General features: G+C 41.9%; 2 protein-coding genes across 9 annotated transcripts in view; one reads left to right on the top strand and one right to left on the bottom strand.

Annotated features, from left to right (window-relative positions):
* The first annotated feature begins 134 nt into the window (after positions 1 to 134).
* On the top strand, positions 135 to 12,295 carry XRCC3 (X-ray repair cross complementing 3). 3 transcript variants are annotated; one of them, XM_015630871.3, is made up of 9 exons: positions 135 to 697; positions 1,977 to 2,074; positions 2,426 to 2,563; positions 3,491 to 3,703; positions 6,194 to 6,348; positions 7,176 to 7,388; positions 8,432 to 8,478; positions 9,538 to 9,667; positions 10,401 to 12,295. In XM_015630871.3, exons 2-9 carry the CDS (start codon positions 2,020 to 2,022, stop codon positions 10,506 to 10,508), a joined length of 1,059 nt encoding a protein of 352 aa, XP_015486357.1. In that variant the 5' UTR covers positions 135 to 697; positions 1,977 to 2,019; the 3' UTR covers positions 10,509 to 12,295. The 3 variants fall into 3 exon arrangements, with proteins under 3 accessions (XP_015486357.1, XP_015486356.1, XP_015486358.1); XM_015630870.3 differs by having other exon boundaries at positions 1,962 to 2,074; XM_015630872.3 differs by lacking the exon at positions 10,401 to 12,295 and having other exon boundaries at positions 137 to 697; positions 1,962 to 2,074; positions 9,538 to 10,339.
* Positions 12,290 to 16,329, bottom strand: part of KLC1 (kinesin light chain 1) — a 47,207-nt gene continuing 43,167 nt past the window's right edge. For 5 of the 6 annotated variants that reach the window (XM_015630858.3, XM_015630862.3, XM_015630860.3 and 2 more), the window contains one exon: positions 12,290 to 16,324. In XM_015630858.3, coding sequence (XP_015486344.1) covers positions 16,259 to 16,324 — 66 coding nt within the window. In that variant the 3' untranslated portion in view covers positions 12,290 to 16,258. The remainder of the gene's footprint in view (positions 16,325 to 16,329) is intronic. The other variant, XM_015630863.2, reaches the window with a different exon arrangement.

Here is a 16,329-nt window from a genome sequence, read left to right as displayed (position 1 = left end):
ACGGAACCAATGGGAGATGGCAACTCGTCGGCCCCGCCCACCCGGTCAGGGCTCGCTAGCCAATCCTGTGTCCCTTGGCGTACTATTCCCGCCTCCATCGTGCCCCGCAACCCGGAAGCGAAGGGTGCGGACGCCACAGCCGAGTTCCAGGAAGCGCCACACCGAGCTGCGGACACCCGCGGCCACGAGGGGCGGCTCCGCAGGGAGGCAGCGGCCGCTGTCGCAGCGCCCGCCCGAGGCTCTGACCCAGCCCGGCCCCGCCGCTCCCGGCCGGCCCAGCGGGAAGGGAACGAGCGGCGCTCAGCCATTGGTTGTCCCGCTGGGGCGGTCGCTGAGGGGAGCTTTGATTGGCCTGCGGCGGGAAAGCTGCTCGCTGATTGGCTGCACACTTGGCGGGGGATTCGTGACGGAGTGAGGGCCCTGTGGCGGCGCCGCGCTCTGTTCGTCCGTGTGTGTGTCCTTGTGTGTGTGTCCGTGTGTCCGTCCGTGTGTCCTTGTGTGTGTGTCCGTGTGTCCCTGTGTCCCTGTGTGTGTCCGACCCGTGCCGGGCCCGTAGGACACCCCGGCTGTACCGCGACCCGCTCCCGTTGTTTCGCTGTTCCCTGTGCCTCACCCGTGGAGCGGCTTCTGTGAGCGGAGAGTGCACAATGGTTTGGAGCCCTTCTGTCAAGGGTCGTCGTAATCATGATTGATTTCAGTAAGTTTCGGCTTCTAAATCTTCTCAGAGTGTTGCTGTAAATGGGTGTTACTTAAAAGTGACTTGCCTCTCTTAGATTTATTCTGTTACTAGCACCCATCACAACCTCTCCCTCCCATGTTGAAAAATGGATTGTTCATAAAGTCATTTATTCTCATGTAACTCCTGGATGTCTGCTACAATCCTTCATAAAGTTTATCAGAATAATGCTAAGAACTTTTCTAGGCAGCCATGGTGCTAAACTGGTGTGCTTGGGACCAAAGTTTTAAAAGAGCTGTTTAATGTTGCTACAAAAAACAAACAGATTTTAACGATTTAATATTAAATTTGCTTCCAGCTAATTAATTTGACTGTGCAATGCATGAATAATCCTGGGTCATCCCAAATTGCTCGTGTGTGAGAATTTCTTCTATTTGAAAATTAAAGCCTCGTGTGAAGACTGACAGGGTAGAAATAAATGACTGTCCAGCTTGCTTGGGAGCTGCAGTCCAGAGCAAAAGCACTCTGCAGAATTCCAGGCAATTAAAACTACCAGTAGCTCTTAAGTGCAGGATTATTGGTTGAACTCTTTAATAGGATCTCTGTAAACAGCCATCAGAGAAGACTTCTGCCAAAGGGTTGGATTATAGAGTAGCCAGGGTTGGAAGGGGGCTCTGGAGATCATCCAGCCCACCCCCCTGCCAAGGCAGGGTCACCTAAAGCTGGTGACACAGGAATGAGTCCAGTGGGTTTGGAATGTCTCCAGAGAGGGAGACTCCATGACCTCCCTGGGCAGCTGTTCCAGTGCTCTATCAACCTCAGCATAAGTTCTTCATCTTGAGGTAAAACCAAAGAGAGTTGGCACCATCCTCTTTACACCGACCTTTGAGATCTTGATATGCATTGATGAGATCTCTTTCTCTTCCTCTTCTCATCAGGGAAATGCTCCAGACCCCTCATCACCTTTGTGGCCTCTGCTGGGCCCTTTCCAGTAGCTCCTGGTCTTTCTTGCCCAGAGCTGAACACAGCAGTCCAGATGTGGCCTCACTTATGGCTGAGTAGAGGGGAAGGATCACCTCTCTCAGCCTGCTGGCCACACTCTTCCCATAGTAAAATAATACCAACATATAAAATAATATCAATAATTCTCATAATAAAATAATAATCCCAGAATAACTTTTACTTCCATAACTGATAAATATATTGTTAAAAATAGAAAAAAAGTCCTGGAAACTTTTGACAGTGATTTATGCCTATTTTTTCTTGCCTGTGTCTGTGATAAAAGCCACTTTAATCACAGATAATTACGGGATGTGCTGCTCATTGCTGTGCTGTGTCAGGAGATGGATTGGGACCAGTTTGACTTGAACCCTAGAACAATTGCTGCCCTGAAAAAAGGTAATTTAATTTGCCAGTGTCTCATTAACAGATCTGTCACTACAGATCCTTGACATAATTGTGTGTTTGTGGGTATAAGCATGTAGATGTACACTAACATTTTAGAACTGTTATTAAGTATTTCATAAAGGAGTTTTTTTAGTAATTAGAAGTGTTGGGATTTTCCCATGCTTCAATAATAATTTTCCAAACAATTTTACAGCTTGTATTGGTGCATTCAAAGTGAATGTTTCCTGCCCACTGTACAAGAGTGCAGGATAGATAAACCTCAAGTAAATGAGAATAAGAAATTGGGTAAACTTTGCTGTGTAAGATAGCCAAAAGTATTTATAAAAATTCCTCTCATTTCAGCTGACATAAAATCAGTAAAAGAGATTTTAAACCTCTCTGGAGCAGACTTGCAGAGATTAATGAAGCTCTCCAGTGCAGACATCCAGTGTCTGCTGAAAACTGTCTCTCATGCACTGAGGAGGAACAGCATGGTCACAGGTAATGCAGTCAGGGCATAAGAAATCTTCTTATCTAGAACTCAAAATAACTGGCACTGGGAGAAAAGATGGTTCTGGCTCCTCAATGACACGGGAATGTGGGTTTAAAATGAGAATGGAAGTATTTTAATTATGCTGTAGTGAATTATTTAACTATCCTACAGACAGGTCCCCTGGGGGTAAATGGAAGTGAATGGGCAGCATTTTTCAGGCTCGAGCCTGCTTGAAACAGGACAAAATGTTTCTCCAGTCTGAAACACTTAAATACAGGAACAAAATATTTCCTTTTTCTTTCACACTCTCTTCCTCTCTATTCTCACTATTCTCCTTTTGGTCTGATACTAGTTGAAAATTTTATGTCATATATAATAAATTTCATAAATTGATTTGTCATAAACACCTTATTCCAAAAAACAAGCAGGACCTAAAAGCTCCTCCTGTAAAATTCTTAATGACAACTCTGTACTTAAAATCTTACTTATCAATTATTTTCTTGTGATTGCATGTGTCTTCAGGCTTTGACCAGATGCCTGCTGTGCTGTTTTATACTCTGCTCTAGCTTTCTGTTTCCATAATTGCTGTGCTTGAACCTTTGCTGTCAAAATCTTCTCAAGAGTGTAACTTTCCTCAGAGACACCTTAGAGGCAGAGAAAGGAAAACAAGAGTTTGAGTGGAGGAAAGAACTCAGTGTAAATTATCAGTCTTTGTACAGACATTTAGCTGTAGGTCTGATGGGGAGAGAGAGGTGGGGAAGACCACAGTGCATTAGGAAATTCTCCATCAACAAAAAAGCATCCCTTGTAGGTATAAACCTTGTTTATCTGTTTTGTATGATTGTATGTTGGAAAACAATAAATTAAACTACCTTTTTATTTTCTTTTTTTTTTTTTTCTTTTTAATGATTCAAAAACATTCCCAAACTCTGCAGCACTTCAGCTCTACCAAGATAAAGATCATTTCACCTCCCAGCACCAGAAGCTGAGCCTGGGATGTTCAGTGCTAGACAACTTGTTAAAAGGTGGCATTCCTTTAGTGGGAATCACAGAGCTTGCTGGGGAAAGTTCTGCTGGGAAGACTCAGATTAGTTTACAGCTGTGCCTGTGTGTGCAGTATCCTTACAAGTATGGTGGATTAGAGTCTGGTAAGTGCTGAGCTGTAAACATGGGTTCTTTTCCCATTTGGGGCAATATACTGTCTTTAGGAACCTCATTAAAGCAGGTGCACATGTGCAGTGCATGTCTAACTTCAGTAGGAAGCCAGTTAGTGAGTAATGTGTCTTTAGAGAGAGAAAAGCTTGCTGTGCATGCCCTGCAGCACAGCATAACTTAATTCAAAATTACTCTTGGCTGTTGCTTGCCTGCCTGCCTCTCTGGGTTAAACTAAGCACACTCAAACAATGTAAGAAAAGTTTTGCTGTCATGAGAGCTCATTGACTCCTCAGGTAACCACCTCAGCAGATAACTTTCTACAAACATCTTGGGTATATAGTATATATTCCCTAGCTGGGGATTTCAAATTTCAAAGATTATTTGTTTTGATAACAATAATTGCGTTGATTTACAGAGTAAAATCAATTAAAATGTAATTGACGAAAGATAACATTGTTTTGTGCCTGTGATTTTCCTGGGTTTACCAAAGTATACAGGTTTGTTCTTTGATTTGAGTATGGCTATTTTACCCTTCTATCACATTAATCTAACTCCTAATTTTTTCTTTATTTTTCTATGCTGCTGTAGAAAGGGAGGAAACCTGTGTGACTTCTGAGAATTCTGGCAGTCTGCCTTAGGTGTGTTTTGCCTGTGACCTTGCTGTTCCTCCCACACAGCACTGGCTTTATCTGGCAGCTCAGTGGCTCCTTGTGGGGCAACTTACTAATTTCTTGAACTGAATCCACCCATGTGGAAAAATCATGGACTGTACAAATTAAGATCTTGCCTAAAGGGCTGTGAGTAGCCTGTGGCTTACATTACATGATGTCATTAATCAGAGCAGAAGCAATTATATTTTGCTCTGTTCCTTGGTGTGCTGCTGCTATCTGCTGTATATAGTTTTGAATGTTAATACATTTTTATCCATGCTCCAGCATGCTTCTCCCTGTTTGAGGTACAGAAGAAGGTGCCCAACACCCTGTTGGCACTCTTGTGTTGAGCCTCCTGTGAGAAATGCAGCATTTAAAGCTTAGGTTAAATGTGAGGAGTTTTATTCTTTAGGAAACCTGAGGGGAACAAGTTCTCTTGATTCCAAACTCTTGTGGAACTCTACCAGTGGAAGATTCTGCTACTGATTTAAAATTATGGTGCATTGTATTTTTTTTTACTGCTTAGAAACTTCCCTTCTCATAAGTGGTGATGTTGAAATAAATTTCTTTAAACAGTTACTTCATTAAATTTAGTGCTAGTCTTGTTCTACTAATTCTCAGTGCAAGGAGGTTGGCAGCAAAGAAATCCTGAAAGTAAACAAAGGCCTCCTTTGCCTCCAGGATATCTTTCTGCTGCTCTAGGAATGTCAGATGTATTCAATTATGTGTTGGCTGAATTTCTTTTATATGCCCATATTCATAAGTAATACATGAATATAATGGGAAAAATTAATATCCATATTAGAATTCTGAATTAGAAATTAATGTTTGCTACTGATTCTTGATAACCAACTGGTTTGGTGCATGACACATTATGATTATAGGAATCAAAATTTGTTCTTTTTGAGGTTGAGGGGTTTTAGTGGGTTTTATTCCTGTTTGCTGGATTTTTTGGTGGTATTTTCTTGTCAACAACCAGCATAACACATTTATTGGCCTGAATAACGGATTTGATGAAGTTGCTGATTTTTGTTTGGGTTTTGTTGAACCTGTGACTGTTTACAGTGTCCTGAATGTTGCAATAACTCTGGATCAAAATACAGTTATTTAAGCAATGGAGCATCAATTATCTAGAAATGCAAATCTGCATCAGGAAGAACGCCAGTGACTATGAAATCTGAATAAATGGACATACCATCCTTTTTACAGGAGGAGGAGAGGACAAGTGAAATCCTGCTTAAAGCAGGTCTGGTTTTCAGAAAGCAGATGATTTCTCTGTGAGTCCAGAATTCATGACAGAGAAATCCCTGTCTTTCAGCATTAAAGCAACATTGTCCAAAAGGCAATCAGCTTAAATAAGAACGGTAGCTGAGAAGGCCAGAATGTTTTACATGGGAACTGTTGTCTCAACACAAGTTAGCACAGGTTTTTTAGCATGAAATTCATAGTGCTGTGTTTTGGATTTCTGACTGAACCAGGCAGGCTATGCAGTGTCACTGTTTGTGGGCTGGATGAGCTGTGATACCTCTGATCCCCAAGGGCAGGTGATCAGGTGCTCCACAGATGTGCACGGTGAGTGTCACCCAGTGGAGAGTACAAAATCCAGCTGTCCCAGCTGGTGCTGAAGAAGGGACCAGGCAACTGCAGGAAAGTCACAGGAGTGGGTTTTTTTTCATCACTGATTCAAAATAGTTGCAAAATAACTAAACAAACATGAATTTCCAGGTCTGTATGTGTAGCTTTTAAACGCAGAATGTCTGATATAACTTGTGTGCTGTGAAGAAAACTGTGTAAGAGCCCTGTTGTAAGCACAGGTGGTTTCCTTGGCTGCAGGAGCTGTGTACATTTGTACAGAAGATGTGTTCCCAAGCAAACGTTTGCAGCAGCTCATAGATCAACAGCGTAAGCTGCGTGCAGATGTTCCAGCTGAAATCATACAGAAGATCAGATTTGGAAACAGTATTTTTGTTGAGCAGGCAGCAGACCTGGTACGTAGTAGCACAAAAAGTGTCTCTAAGGCTCTTGATCAATATGGATTTGAGGCATTATTTTACTGTTAAGGGGTCATTAGTGGAAGAGCAGCACAGTCTGTAACTGGTTTGGAACATTTAGTGATAGTCTTGTGTGTCGTGAGTGTTTCAGTGAGAACAACTCCTTTCCCAGGTAGGCTGAGAAAGTTGGGGCTGTTCAGCCTGGAGAAGACAAGGTTGTATGGGGACCTCAGAGGAGCATTTCAGTGTCTGTAGGGGCTGCAGGGAAGCTGGAGAAGGGACTCTTTGCCAGGAAATGTAGATAAGACAAGGGTACAAATTGAAAGAGGGAAAATGTAGATATTAGGAAGAAATTTTTTACTGTGAGGGTGCTGAGATAATGGCACAGGTTGCTCAGAGAAACTGTGGATGCCCCATCCCTGGCAGTGTTTAAGGCCAGGCTGGATGTGGCTCTGAGCAACCTGGTGTGGTGGGAGATGTCTCTGCTCATGGCAGGGGGTTGGGAGTGAACGGTTTTTAAGGTCCATTCCAACCCCTTAACGTTATATTAGTCTATGAAAACAGGAACAGTTTAAGAGTGTAGTACTACACCCTTGAGATTTTAAAGTATCATTAAAGTCAGAGCTGCAGATAAATGCAGGTTTCAGTTTTCTCCTCAGTAAAACCACCAGATGTGGTTACTGGTGAGACTTTGGGATCCACCAGCTGCCTTCACAATTCCAAACTCCTTGAGCTCGTGCTGCAGTGGTGATTGCTGTAGTTGAGTCTCTTGATGTCCCAGCAGGGTTCTTTGCTCTGTGTCACTGTCCCTGTGTGTGTGTCAGGACACCTTCCAGCAGTGCATCACGAGGAGGCTGTCCCTGCTGCTGGCTCGGGGCATGGTGCGCCTCGTGGTCATCGACTCCATCGCCGCCCTGTTCCGCTCCGAGTTCGGCCCGGCCGAGTCGGCTCTGAAGGCTCGCTATTTGCAGACCTTTGGGGCACAGCTTCACAGCTTGAGCACTAAGTTCAGGACTCCCATCATGTGCATTAACCAGGTATGATATCAAGTTGCTTCTTATTCTGTAGGGACTGTTTAATAAATGTCTGGAGGGTGACGGAGCAAGCTGTGTAAATGCAGATTGTTGTATTTACCGCTGTCAGCTGACTATTAATGACTGATGGAAACTGAAGCTTCCTTAAACTGACGTACTTCAGTAAATGTTAGCTACTCAAAGTTTATTATTTAAGCTTTTATAGGCTATTAATGTTCTTAAAAGTTGTCCAGTAAAGCTAACAAAAATAGGTATGTATAGCAACTTCACAGAGCATCAAAGCAAAGTAACAGTTCTTATCACGAGCTTCAAATGCCATTGCCAGCAGGATTGCTCTGGGACCTCTGCAGGCAGAGTTATATTCCAGGAGACAGTGAAGCACCAGGGACTTTGCTGCATTTCTGTGGAACTCAGAATTTTTGTGTAACTACTAAGATTACCGAAGCACTAAAGTGTATGCACTGACTTGAGCTGGGCTAAAACAAGGCCACAATGATACTGGTCTCAAGGAGTATTCTTTTGAGAAAACAAGGCAAGACACGGTTCTTAGTCCACTCACAAACTGAAGGAGCATCTAAATGCCAGAGGTGAAACATTCACAGTCCAAATGTGGCCTTGGGAAGGGGTAAGTCAATGTGCAGGCAGGCCACTGACAAACTTCAAAGGTAGTGAAATCATTGAGAACAGGGCGCTTTTGGGAGGTCTGGGCTTTCATACTTTTTATCTCCAGCTACAGCACTGGAACAGTTTTGTGAATGTGGGGGGTTTGTTTGTGGTTTGAGGTTTTTTTTTAACAAATAAAGCATCTAGAATTAATTTAATTAATGTAAGCTGTAGCTTGCTAAGTAGTTCTAACATTGTAAACTCAGCTTGTAATTCCAAATCTATTTTAGTTTGCCTTGAAAGAATAAGTGTTTTCTAACTTGGCTTAATAAATGCTCTGATAATGTGGATTTTCTTGCCTTGGCTCCCCTCCCTGCCCTCCTGCTTGCTAAGTACAAACCCAGGACCCCAGGTCAGCTGCAAACCCTGTTTTTGTGCTTCAGGTGACGGATGCAGTGAGTGAGTCGGAAGCTGCTCAGTGCAGTTGTAGGTGAGTCATCCACACAGAGTGACAATGTCAAACACAGCAACTCTGAAACACTCTGTTCTTTGTCACTCCAGGGTAAGCTACCAGATCATGTGAGTAGCAGGGGGTTGTTTAACCAGCAATGCTGGATTTGCTGGAGATCAGTACTAGCTCAGGCTGTGAAGGGGAAGAAACTGTCATATTCATTTACATTGTAATCCCTAATCATAAGTTAGCAGGAAAAATTCCCAGGAGTCAATGGCTTGAATACCTGCCTACATAAGAGTATTTCTGCATTTTGTCTAGTCTCTGGTATAGTCTAGGTATAACTGAGTGCACCTTTGGTCTGCTTAGAAAATATAGCAACCCAGCCCTAGCAGCTGGCTTTGTTAGTGAGCTAAGAAACAAACCAAAATAGTAACTTTTGACACCAAGATATTAACAGAATTCAAATGTATGTATTTATTGTTTGGATCCTAACTATAACCCTGATATACTGCATAAGCTGGGTGCTGTATAAATAGGTGTTTGTGAGAAGCTCACTGAGTCCTTCAGGTTCTGAAAATGACACAGAACAAGGATAAGGTTTAATTATTTTTTGCCCGGTTATCTTGTAATTCTTTTACTGGAAAAACTGCATTTTTTCCTGGGAAAAAAAGTTTTAAACATTGGGTTGAAAGTCATACATATACAGTGTTCTGTTTACCCAACATTTCTAAATATACCTGCAAATGGAATCCAAGGACAAGTTACACACTTCAAATATTAAAGGTTCAACCATTTTTCTCTTGTGGTTTTCCTATTGCAAGAGAGGCCTGCCCAGGAGGAGGTAGATATTCCCCCTGGCTGTAGTTGAAAGAATGACAGCTGTTCTGTAGAGAAGCACTTCTCCAGCTGTTCCCTTGCCACATGGAGAACCTAAGTTTTGTGAGTAAACCCTGTCACCTCTGTCTTCAAAGACCTATAGTTTTCAATGCATGTTAGAGAAACAGTAAATTATGTCTTCTAGTGCAGTTTTGTTACAACAGGAGGTATTTCATATTAAATCCATGCATGCAGAAATGTGTAATACTTCCTTTTTAGGGTAGTGGGTAGCAGAGTCACTCCAGCACTTGGAATAACCTGGTCCAATCAGCTGCTGATGAGACTGATGGTCAGCCGGATATCACTGCCCGGACTCTCACCTGGAGCAGCATCACACTGCGCTGGAAGCGTGAGGACTTTAAGTGTAGTTTTTGCTCCTCATCTCCCTCCATCCTTTTGCTACTATACAGTACAGCTGGAAGGTGTAAAAGGAGTAAAATAACTCTTTTACACAGTAAAGTGCCTTCCTCCAAAAATGTACCAGAACTTTGTTTTAGGAAGAATTACCAGTGAAATGCAACTCTTAGATGAGAGAAATTGATGGTGAAGTATATAAACAATGCTATGACTACATTTAGCCTCATTTGCATTGTGAAAGATGATCTTTTTACCCTTGGATATTCTACTTTTCCTTGTGAGGTGTCCTGAAGGTTGTTCTGAAGGAGAGGGAAGCTGTAGGCAAGTGGAAGCTGCACAGCAGAGTGGGATGTAGCAATCCCCATGAGGGAGTAGACCTGATGTTTAATTTTATTTTAATAGCATGCTCATCTAGAAACAGCATTTTGTACCCTGTTTCCAGACCCAACAGGACTTGAAATTCAAACAGTTTATGTTGCCTGCTGGTTGTTCTAGGTCTCATGTTGCCAATTAAGGACAGCCATTCTTTGTCACAAAGCAGCTGTTCTATTTTTAAACCATTTGTTATTAAGATTTTAAAGAAAATAATCCCATAAAGGTACTTGATTTTAACATCTTACTTTAAGAATTAAAATTGCACTGCCTTTGTACTAGGATATCTGGATTCATAGCACTCGAAATTTCTTTTTCTAATGGTTCATTTCCACTCTTTTCCTGCTTTCCAGTCCCTTCCCTTCATAGCAAAAGCCTCATTTGAAGGACAGCAAACTACATCTGCCATCCCCTTGTTCTCTTTGCATAGCCTCAGGGCAAGGTCTCTGTGTTCTTCGTGATCCTCTGCCCTGCTCTGTGTTTTGCTGGATCAGCATTCTTCATGGGCTTCTGGATGGCTGCCTCTCATGTCCTGTGTCCCTGCTGCTGGGCTCTCAGCTCAGCCATGATCCTGAAGGGCACCTTGAGCTCTTTTCATCCATTGAGATGCTATTGCTCTTCTCAGGTGATTTTTGTTCAGTTAGAGCTTCACATGGCTTTTCTTCCCATCTTTGTGGTATTTGTCACTTTTTTCCGCTGTCCTCAGACCACTGCCATGACATCCACTCTTCTATGGCTGACTTTTCCCATTGCTCTGTTCTGTGTGAAAGCAAGCCAGCTAAAGTTACACTGTCCAGAGGCCTCTGTTCTGTGGTGCAAGTGAGTGATGCTCATTTGTATCACATACTCGTCAAGCTCTCACATTTCCCCTCCTCCTGCTGCTGGCCCTGACAAGAACTCCACATGTTTCTGTGAAGTGACATCGCTCAGGTCTGTCTTTCAGCCAAGGAACCCTGTGAAACACCTGCCTCCTCTGCCTTTCCCCAGTCACACTCCTTCAGGACATTCATCCATCTTTTCCTGTGGAAGCACGCAGCTGGGTAGCTGAAAAGGAAAGTTTTGTCTGGCTGTAAGCTGCCTCAGCTGGAACTATGGCAGAAGATTTCTCAAGGGACAGCTGAGTATGACTCAAGGAAAAGAGGCCCTGTGTGACTGCCTCGGGAAGTTCCAGAGCAGAACAGGCTCAGCTTGAAGCTGAAGGAAGGAGACCATAAGCAAGCAGAAAGGATCAGTTGATTTCAGTGCCTTCTGCAACCCCTTCAGATGTCTCGGGGGCCCTTGTGCAAATAGCACAAGTTGCATCTAAATAATTTTTCTGAAATATCTTAATTCTCTGTATTTGGAAATGACTGCACAGCATTTTTTTAATAAAATCCAATCATGAAGCTTAGAAGCCTTTGTGTACTCTAAGGAAAAAGTGATAATGCCACAGCTCAGAGACAGGGTCACCTCCTTCAAAACCTTACCTTCCATGCCTCCTCCTAACAGCTTCAATAAAGATCAACTAATGCAGCACAGGTAACACTCCAGTTGTCTTCCATTCCTGCCCTGTGTATCTGGGCTGGAATTGCAGCCAAGGTAATGTTCATCCTATTGTGCTGACTGGGAAAAGCAGCCACAGAGAGATGTAGCTGATTACTGGGAGTCATCAAACCCTACCTGGATGTTCATTTACAGAAGAGCCTCATCAAGTCCTGAGCTCCAATCTCAAGTTTGCCACACTGTGAGCCATGTCCAAAACAGTGTGAAACCTCTGAAGGTTCAGTTTGTAATAGTTTGATCACTGTTTTGCAGATGGACTGCTTGCAGGAATGGCCCCAAAGTGTTAAAAGTCACAGATGGATCTATAATCAAAGTTCCAGTATACCTGGTGAAGAACACCTTTACCAACAAACAGAAGTAACATTTTACCTGCTCAAGTGTTCTGTCGTTACCCTGTTGGTTTGTTGGTGGTTTCTCTCCAGCTGATTCAGAGTACATAACAGTTTGTCTCCTGGCTCATGAGCACACTCAAACCCTGAAATCTCAAATTCAGCTGAGTTCTAAGGAGGCTGACAGCCAACACTCAGTCCCTCCAGTTTCTGGCCTGTCCCTCAGTCCCAGCCCAGGATGTCCATCTGACCCAAGTGCAGCTTGGGGGCTGCAAACCCTCACAGGAACCCAACACAGCACCTGTCTATTGAAGCCTTGTGTCCAAAGTGTTGAAATGTGCTTGAGTTTTAATAAATGCAATTTAAGAACCTTCCCTTTATAGAGCTTTATTCATCTTTGGGTTTCACAACTGAGATCTGTATTCTATACAAGAAAAAAAAAACTGAAGTAGTTTTTACAAAGAAGATGTACAGTCTAGAATGTATTAAGTCTTTATCCTGCAAGACTACTTAAATATTAATCTACACTTTGAAAAGAAATGTTAAATGACACTTGAGAAACCATGGTTCCTTAAATATTTCTCATTTACAAGCAGATGTAACCAAGGAAGTGTTGCAACTTCACTGTGAGCACAGGCACCCTCCCAGCTTGGGCCTTTGGAGCTCTACCAGACCCCCACACTCTGTTTGGCTTCTTGCTTTGTTGTTTCAGGTTTTTTAACAACTGACCTTAACTATCCAGTGTACTGGCACAATTGTGAATGGAAAAAATAATCCAATGTAGATGTTTGAGATATTCCTCAATTCTAAATATTTACATCCCACCCCACCCCCACCATGTACTTCTGTAAATTGATGACAATGAAACTAAACTTCTCAGCATTGTATCTGTTAACATTTATTCTCTCGGTACAGACTAACATGACCAAAAATGCCACTCTCTTAGCAGCCTTCAGACACAACACAGGACCTACACAACAAAACTCAAAGTAACTTAACTACTGTAAACACACTGTCAATGCAGCACTGCACACGCCTTTTACTTGGTATTTACATCAGAACTGCACCATTTGCAAAAAATCTCTGGGTTCAAATGATACAATTTAAGTACAAATATTTCTCAAGCTCAAAACCATTTTAATTTACTACTATTCAGGAGTGCTTGGGGGGATGTGGGTGTCATTTACTGTAAGAAAAAGTACAAACTGTAGATAACTGACACTTTTTGCATTGTGTAAGTGCAGACACAACAACAGGTCAGTTACTCCTCCAGAAGAGGAGCAAATCATGAAACAATTACATTTTACAAGACTATTTAGTAAGATCCAAACTCAAGACCATATATTGGCAAAATAGCACACAGCTGGAGACAGAAGGGCAACAGGCCCCTTTCTATTAGTAACAATTCCATGTACGACTCATCCCACATCCTGCTGTAAACCCAGACTCACCCCTGTCTGCAGGAGAATCTGAGGCCTCATGTGGAGTCCTTGTTTTGTCTGTATTCAAGTTCCCCCTTAAAATTTTAGTCAAGGACGAAAATGCCAGATTAAAAACACAACCACAATACCAAGAGTTTGCAGTTTTCCTAACAAGATGCCTGTCAGTTTTGTAGATCTTTTCCAGTTTTCTGTTTTATCAGAGCTGTTGATATAGTTTGGTGCTGAAGACATCCCAGAATTATACAACTGGATATTCTAGATATATTCTTTATACACCCTCTTAGCTATAACTGGAACCTTACAAAAAGAAATCCAGAAAGAAAATCTTGTCAAAAAGTGAACTGAGAAGCCCATCTGAAATATAAATTTACACAAACCATGTCCTGACAGTAACTCATCCATGATTCAAACACAGGGAATGTCGACTTTAATTTTGTTTCTATTTTTCAAAAGTTCTCAAACGGCTAACAGCTCACTGGCTCCTAACAGTAAGGACTTGGCTATAACAAATCCAGGATTTGTTGATTAAAGAAGTCTTGAAATTTGTTTCTTCTCAGAAAAAAAAAAAAAGCTTTTAAATATAAGAGTTACTTAATACGCATTAGCTCAACAACTTAAAATTTCCATCACACTTTAAAATACTAGATAAAGGATTAAAACATTTAAATGCACAGTATTAGTAATGCCACTACCAGCAAGATCTTGACCTGGGAAGTTCCCTCACTATCACTATCAACATACCACAGTCTTGCACTTTGAAACTGTATAATGTCATTTGGTATGGTTAAATAATTTATTGCTTATTTACACAGGGTTGGGGGTTTGAGAGGTTGCAAAAAATCATTTTGATTCAAAGCTGAAAAATGAATGTGGGAATCACATCTTTCAGTTTAAGTAATTCCTTATTACCAAAACAGTTTTGGTGTCTGAATAGTTCTGTGGGGTATTTTTGGAAGCCAAACTCCAAGTGGGGCAGGGGTTGGAGATGGACACCCCTGGCCTGGCAGCCTGACGTGGTTCTTTTAGCAAAGCCAGCTCAGTCTGCCTTTGTGCAGGGAGCCCAGTTCACCAGTGGGGGCATAGAACACGTTTTACTTTAAGGGGGGGAAAAGAAGTATATATATTACATATTTTTTTAATATAAAAAGCTCTTAATAAAAAGATTAAAATTCAAGAGTCAACATTATATCATTATATGAGTATCTACTGTTAAGATAACCGAGCAACAACCTGTTCCTGCTCGAGTTCATTAATGAATTGCACTATGTGCTAAAACTTCTACATAATTATTAGCAGCATTGTCTCTCACCATTCCTACACTGTCTCTAAAGCAGGTGCACCACGCGCAGCTTCCTCGGCAGAGATGCTCAGGCGGTACCTCCTGGTAAACATTGTTAAGTGCATTACACAGACAACTTTTGCATCAGTTACTGTAACCAACTTAAAACCAGGTGCAAACCCAGTCAAGAACTCCTACTAAACTACTAGACTTTTCACAGCCTGTTCAAATACTAAAACTTGCATATGTTCCTATATTTTATCTCCTTCAGTTGGTCCTGACCTTGAATGAATTTTCCAGCTTCTCCCAAAGTTAATTTCGTTCGACATTTTCCGTCTTACAGCTATGACCACAAATACATTTGTACACGCACTGCTTGTTTTTTTTCACTTTCTCATCCAGCTTCACACGAATATGAATTTTTACAAAAGATGAACAAAATCACAGGCTTTACAGAAAAGCAAAAGGAAATCCTAATGTCTATAAAATCCTTAAAACATACATAATTCGTTCCAGCAGCAGTCCTGTATACAGACAGCATATATATATTAACCTAAGTGGATTTAACATGGAAATGTGGTCACACAGGTCACTTGCCACTTACAGCCATCAAGTGCTTCCACGAGGGCCCTTAGCACTGAGTGGTCCTTGCAGAGCAGTCACTCTGCAGTGTGATATCCTGGTGTGCAGTGCCTGCTTCTGCTGTCACCAGCTGGTGTGGAGAAAGGCAGGGTTTGGGATCAGTGTAAGGAAACGCTGGGCACTTTCAGCAAACAGAATGGGATTGTGAATTCCAGTGGACAAGCGAGAAAGTCAACCTGAGGCTTGATGCTTCCCTGAGAGCAGCAGCAGCTGCTCTGGGACAGTTGCAGTTCAAAACTTGAGTATTCTTCAATCACACAAATTAAAGGTTTTGTTCCATTTCTCCTGATGGACCCAAACTATCCTATATGCATTGATTATTGTGCCCTAAGACTTACATTATCAAAAGTTATGGTCGCAGGTGTTACTATTCATTCTATCTAAAGGTAACTTACCCCCAGCCATCGCTTCTGTAAGATTTAATAGCTCAGTCTAGTGGTTAAGTCAGTCATGTCTAAGTGCTGTTTTGCTAGCCAAGGCTTCTATCACTACAAGAATCAGCGGTGCAAGGGCATACCCCCCACTACAGAATGCTCAACTGGAATTTCTACAGTAATGCACAGTAATTTATCCACTTCTCATTCCAGCACTCTATGTATTTACTGTATTTAATGTATTTCATTTTGCTTGCATTTTCCAATGCTGTTGCATTTTGGTACGCTTTGAATGTGTTTGTGTTTTTACTTTTTTTTGGCTGCTGTAATAGTCAGATCTATTAAAGACATTTATGTAAGTAGCATGAACAGGAGCAGTGCAATGAGCAATACGTATCTATAGTTTTCCCTTAGAAGAAAACACACACTAATGCTGTATTTAAAACTGTCCCTATTTAAAAAGTAAAAACAGCAGTCCATTGGAAAAAAAACCAACATCTACAAACTAGGTGTTCCTATACACAAGGATGAGGAACCAAAGCTTTGAAGGTCTCAGTGCTTCTTTATTCACACAGGAATATTAGCTAGCTTCTGTCCCAAATCTCAATGCGCCAGATCAGAATGACTGACACTCAGAGCTCGTGAGTCTGTCAGACAATTATTTCGTTCCTGTG

Source organism: Parus major, chromosome 5 (assembly GCF_001522545.3).
Source record: "Parus major isolate Abel chromosome 5, Parus_major1.1, whole genome shotgun sequence".
Lineage (NCBI taxonomy): Eukaryota > Metazoa > Chordata > Aves > Passeriformes > Paridae > Parus > Parus major.
Note: the sequence above shows the minus strand (reverse complement) of the source record. Positions and strands in the feature narration are given on the sequence as shown.

What these genes read in the sequence shown, in the direction of transcription:
- XRCC3 (XM_015630871.3), top strand. Translation starts at nt 2,020, where the DNA reads ATGGATTGGGACCAGTTTGACTTGAACCCTAGAACAATTGCTGCCCTG. An exon ending in GTATGGTGGATTAGAGTCTG is followed by an intron (nt 3,704 to 6,193) that starts GTAAGTGCTGAG and finishes CCTTGGCTGCAG; the next exon opens with GAGCTGTGTACATTTGTACA. An exon ending in CATCACACTGCGCTGGAAGC is followed by an intron (nt 9,668 to 10,400) that starts GTGAGGACTTTA and finishes CCTGCTTTCCAG; the next exon opens with TCCCTTCCCTTCATAGCAAA.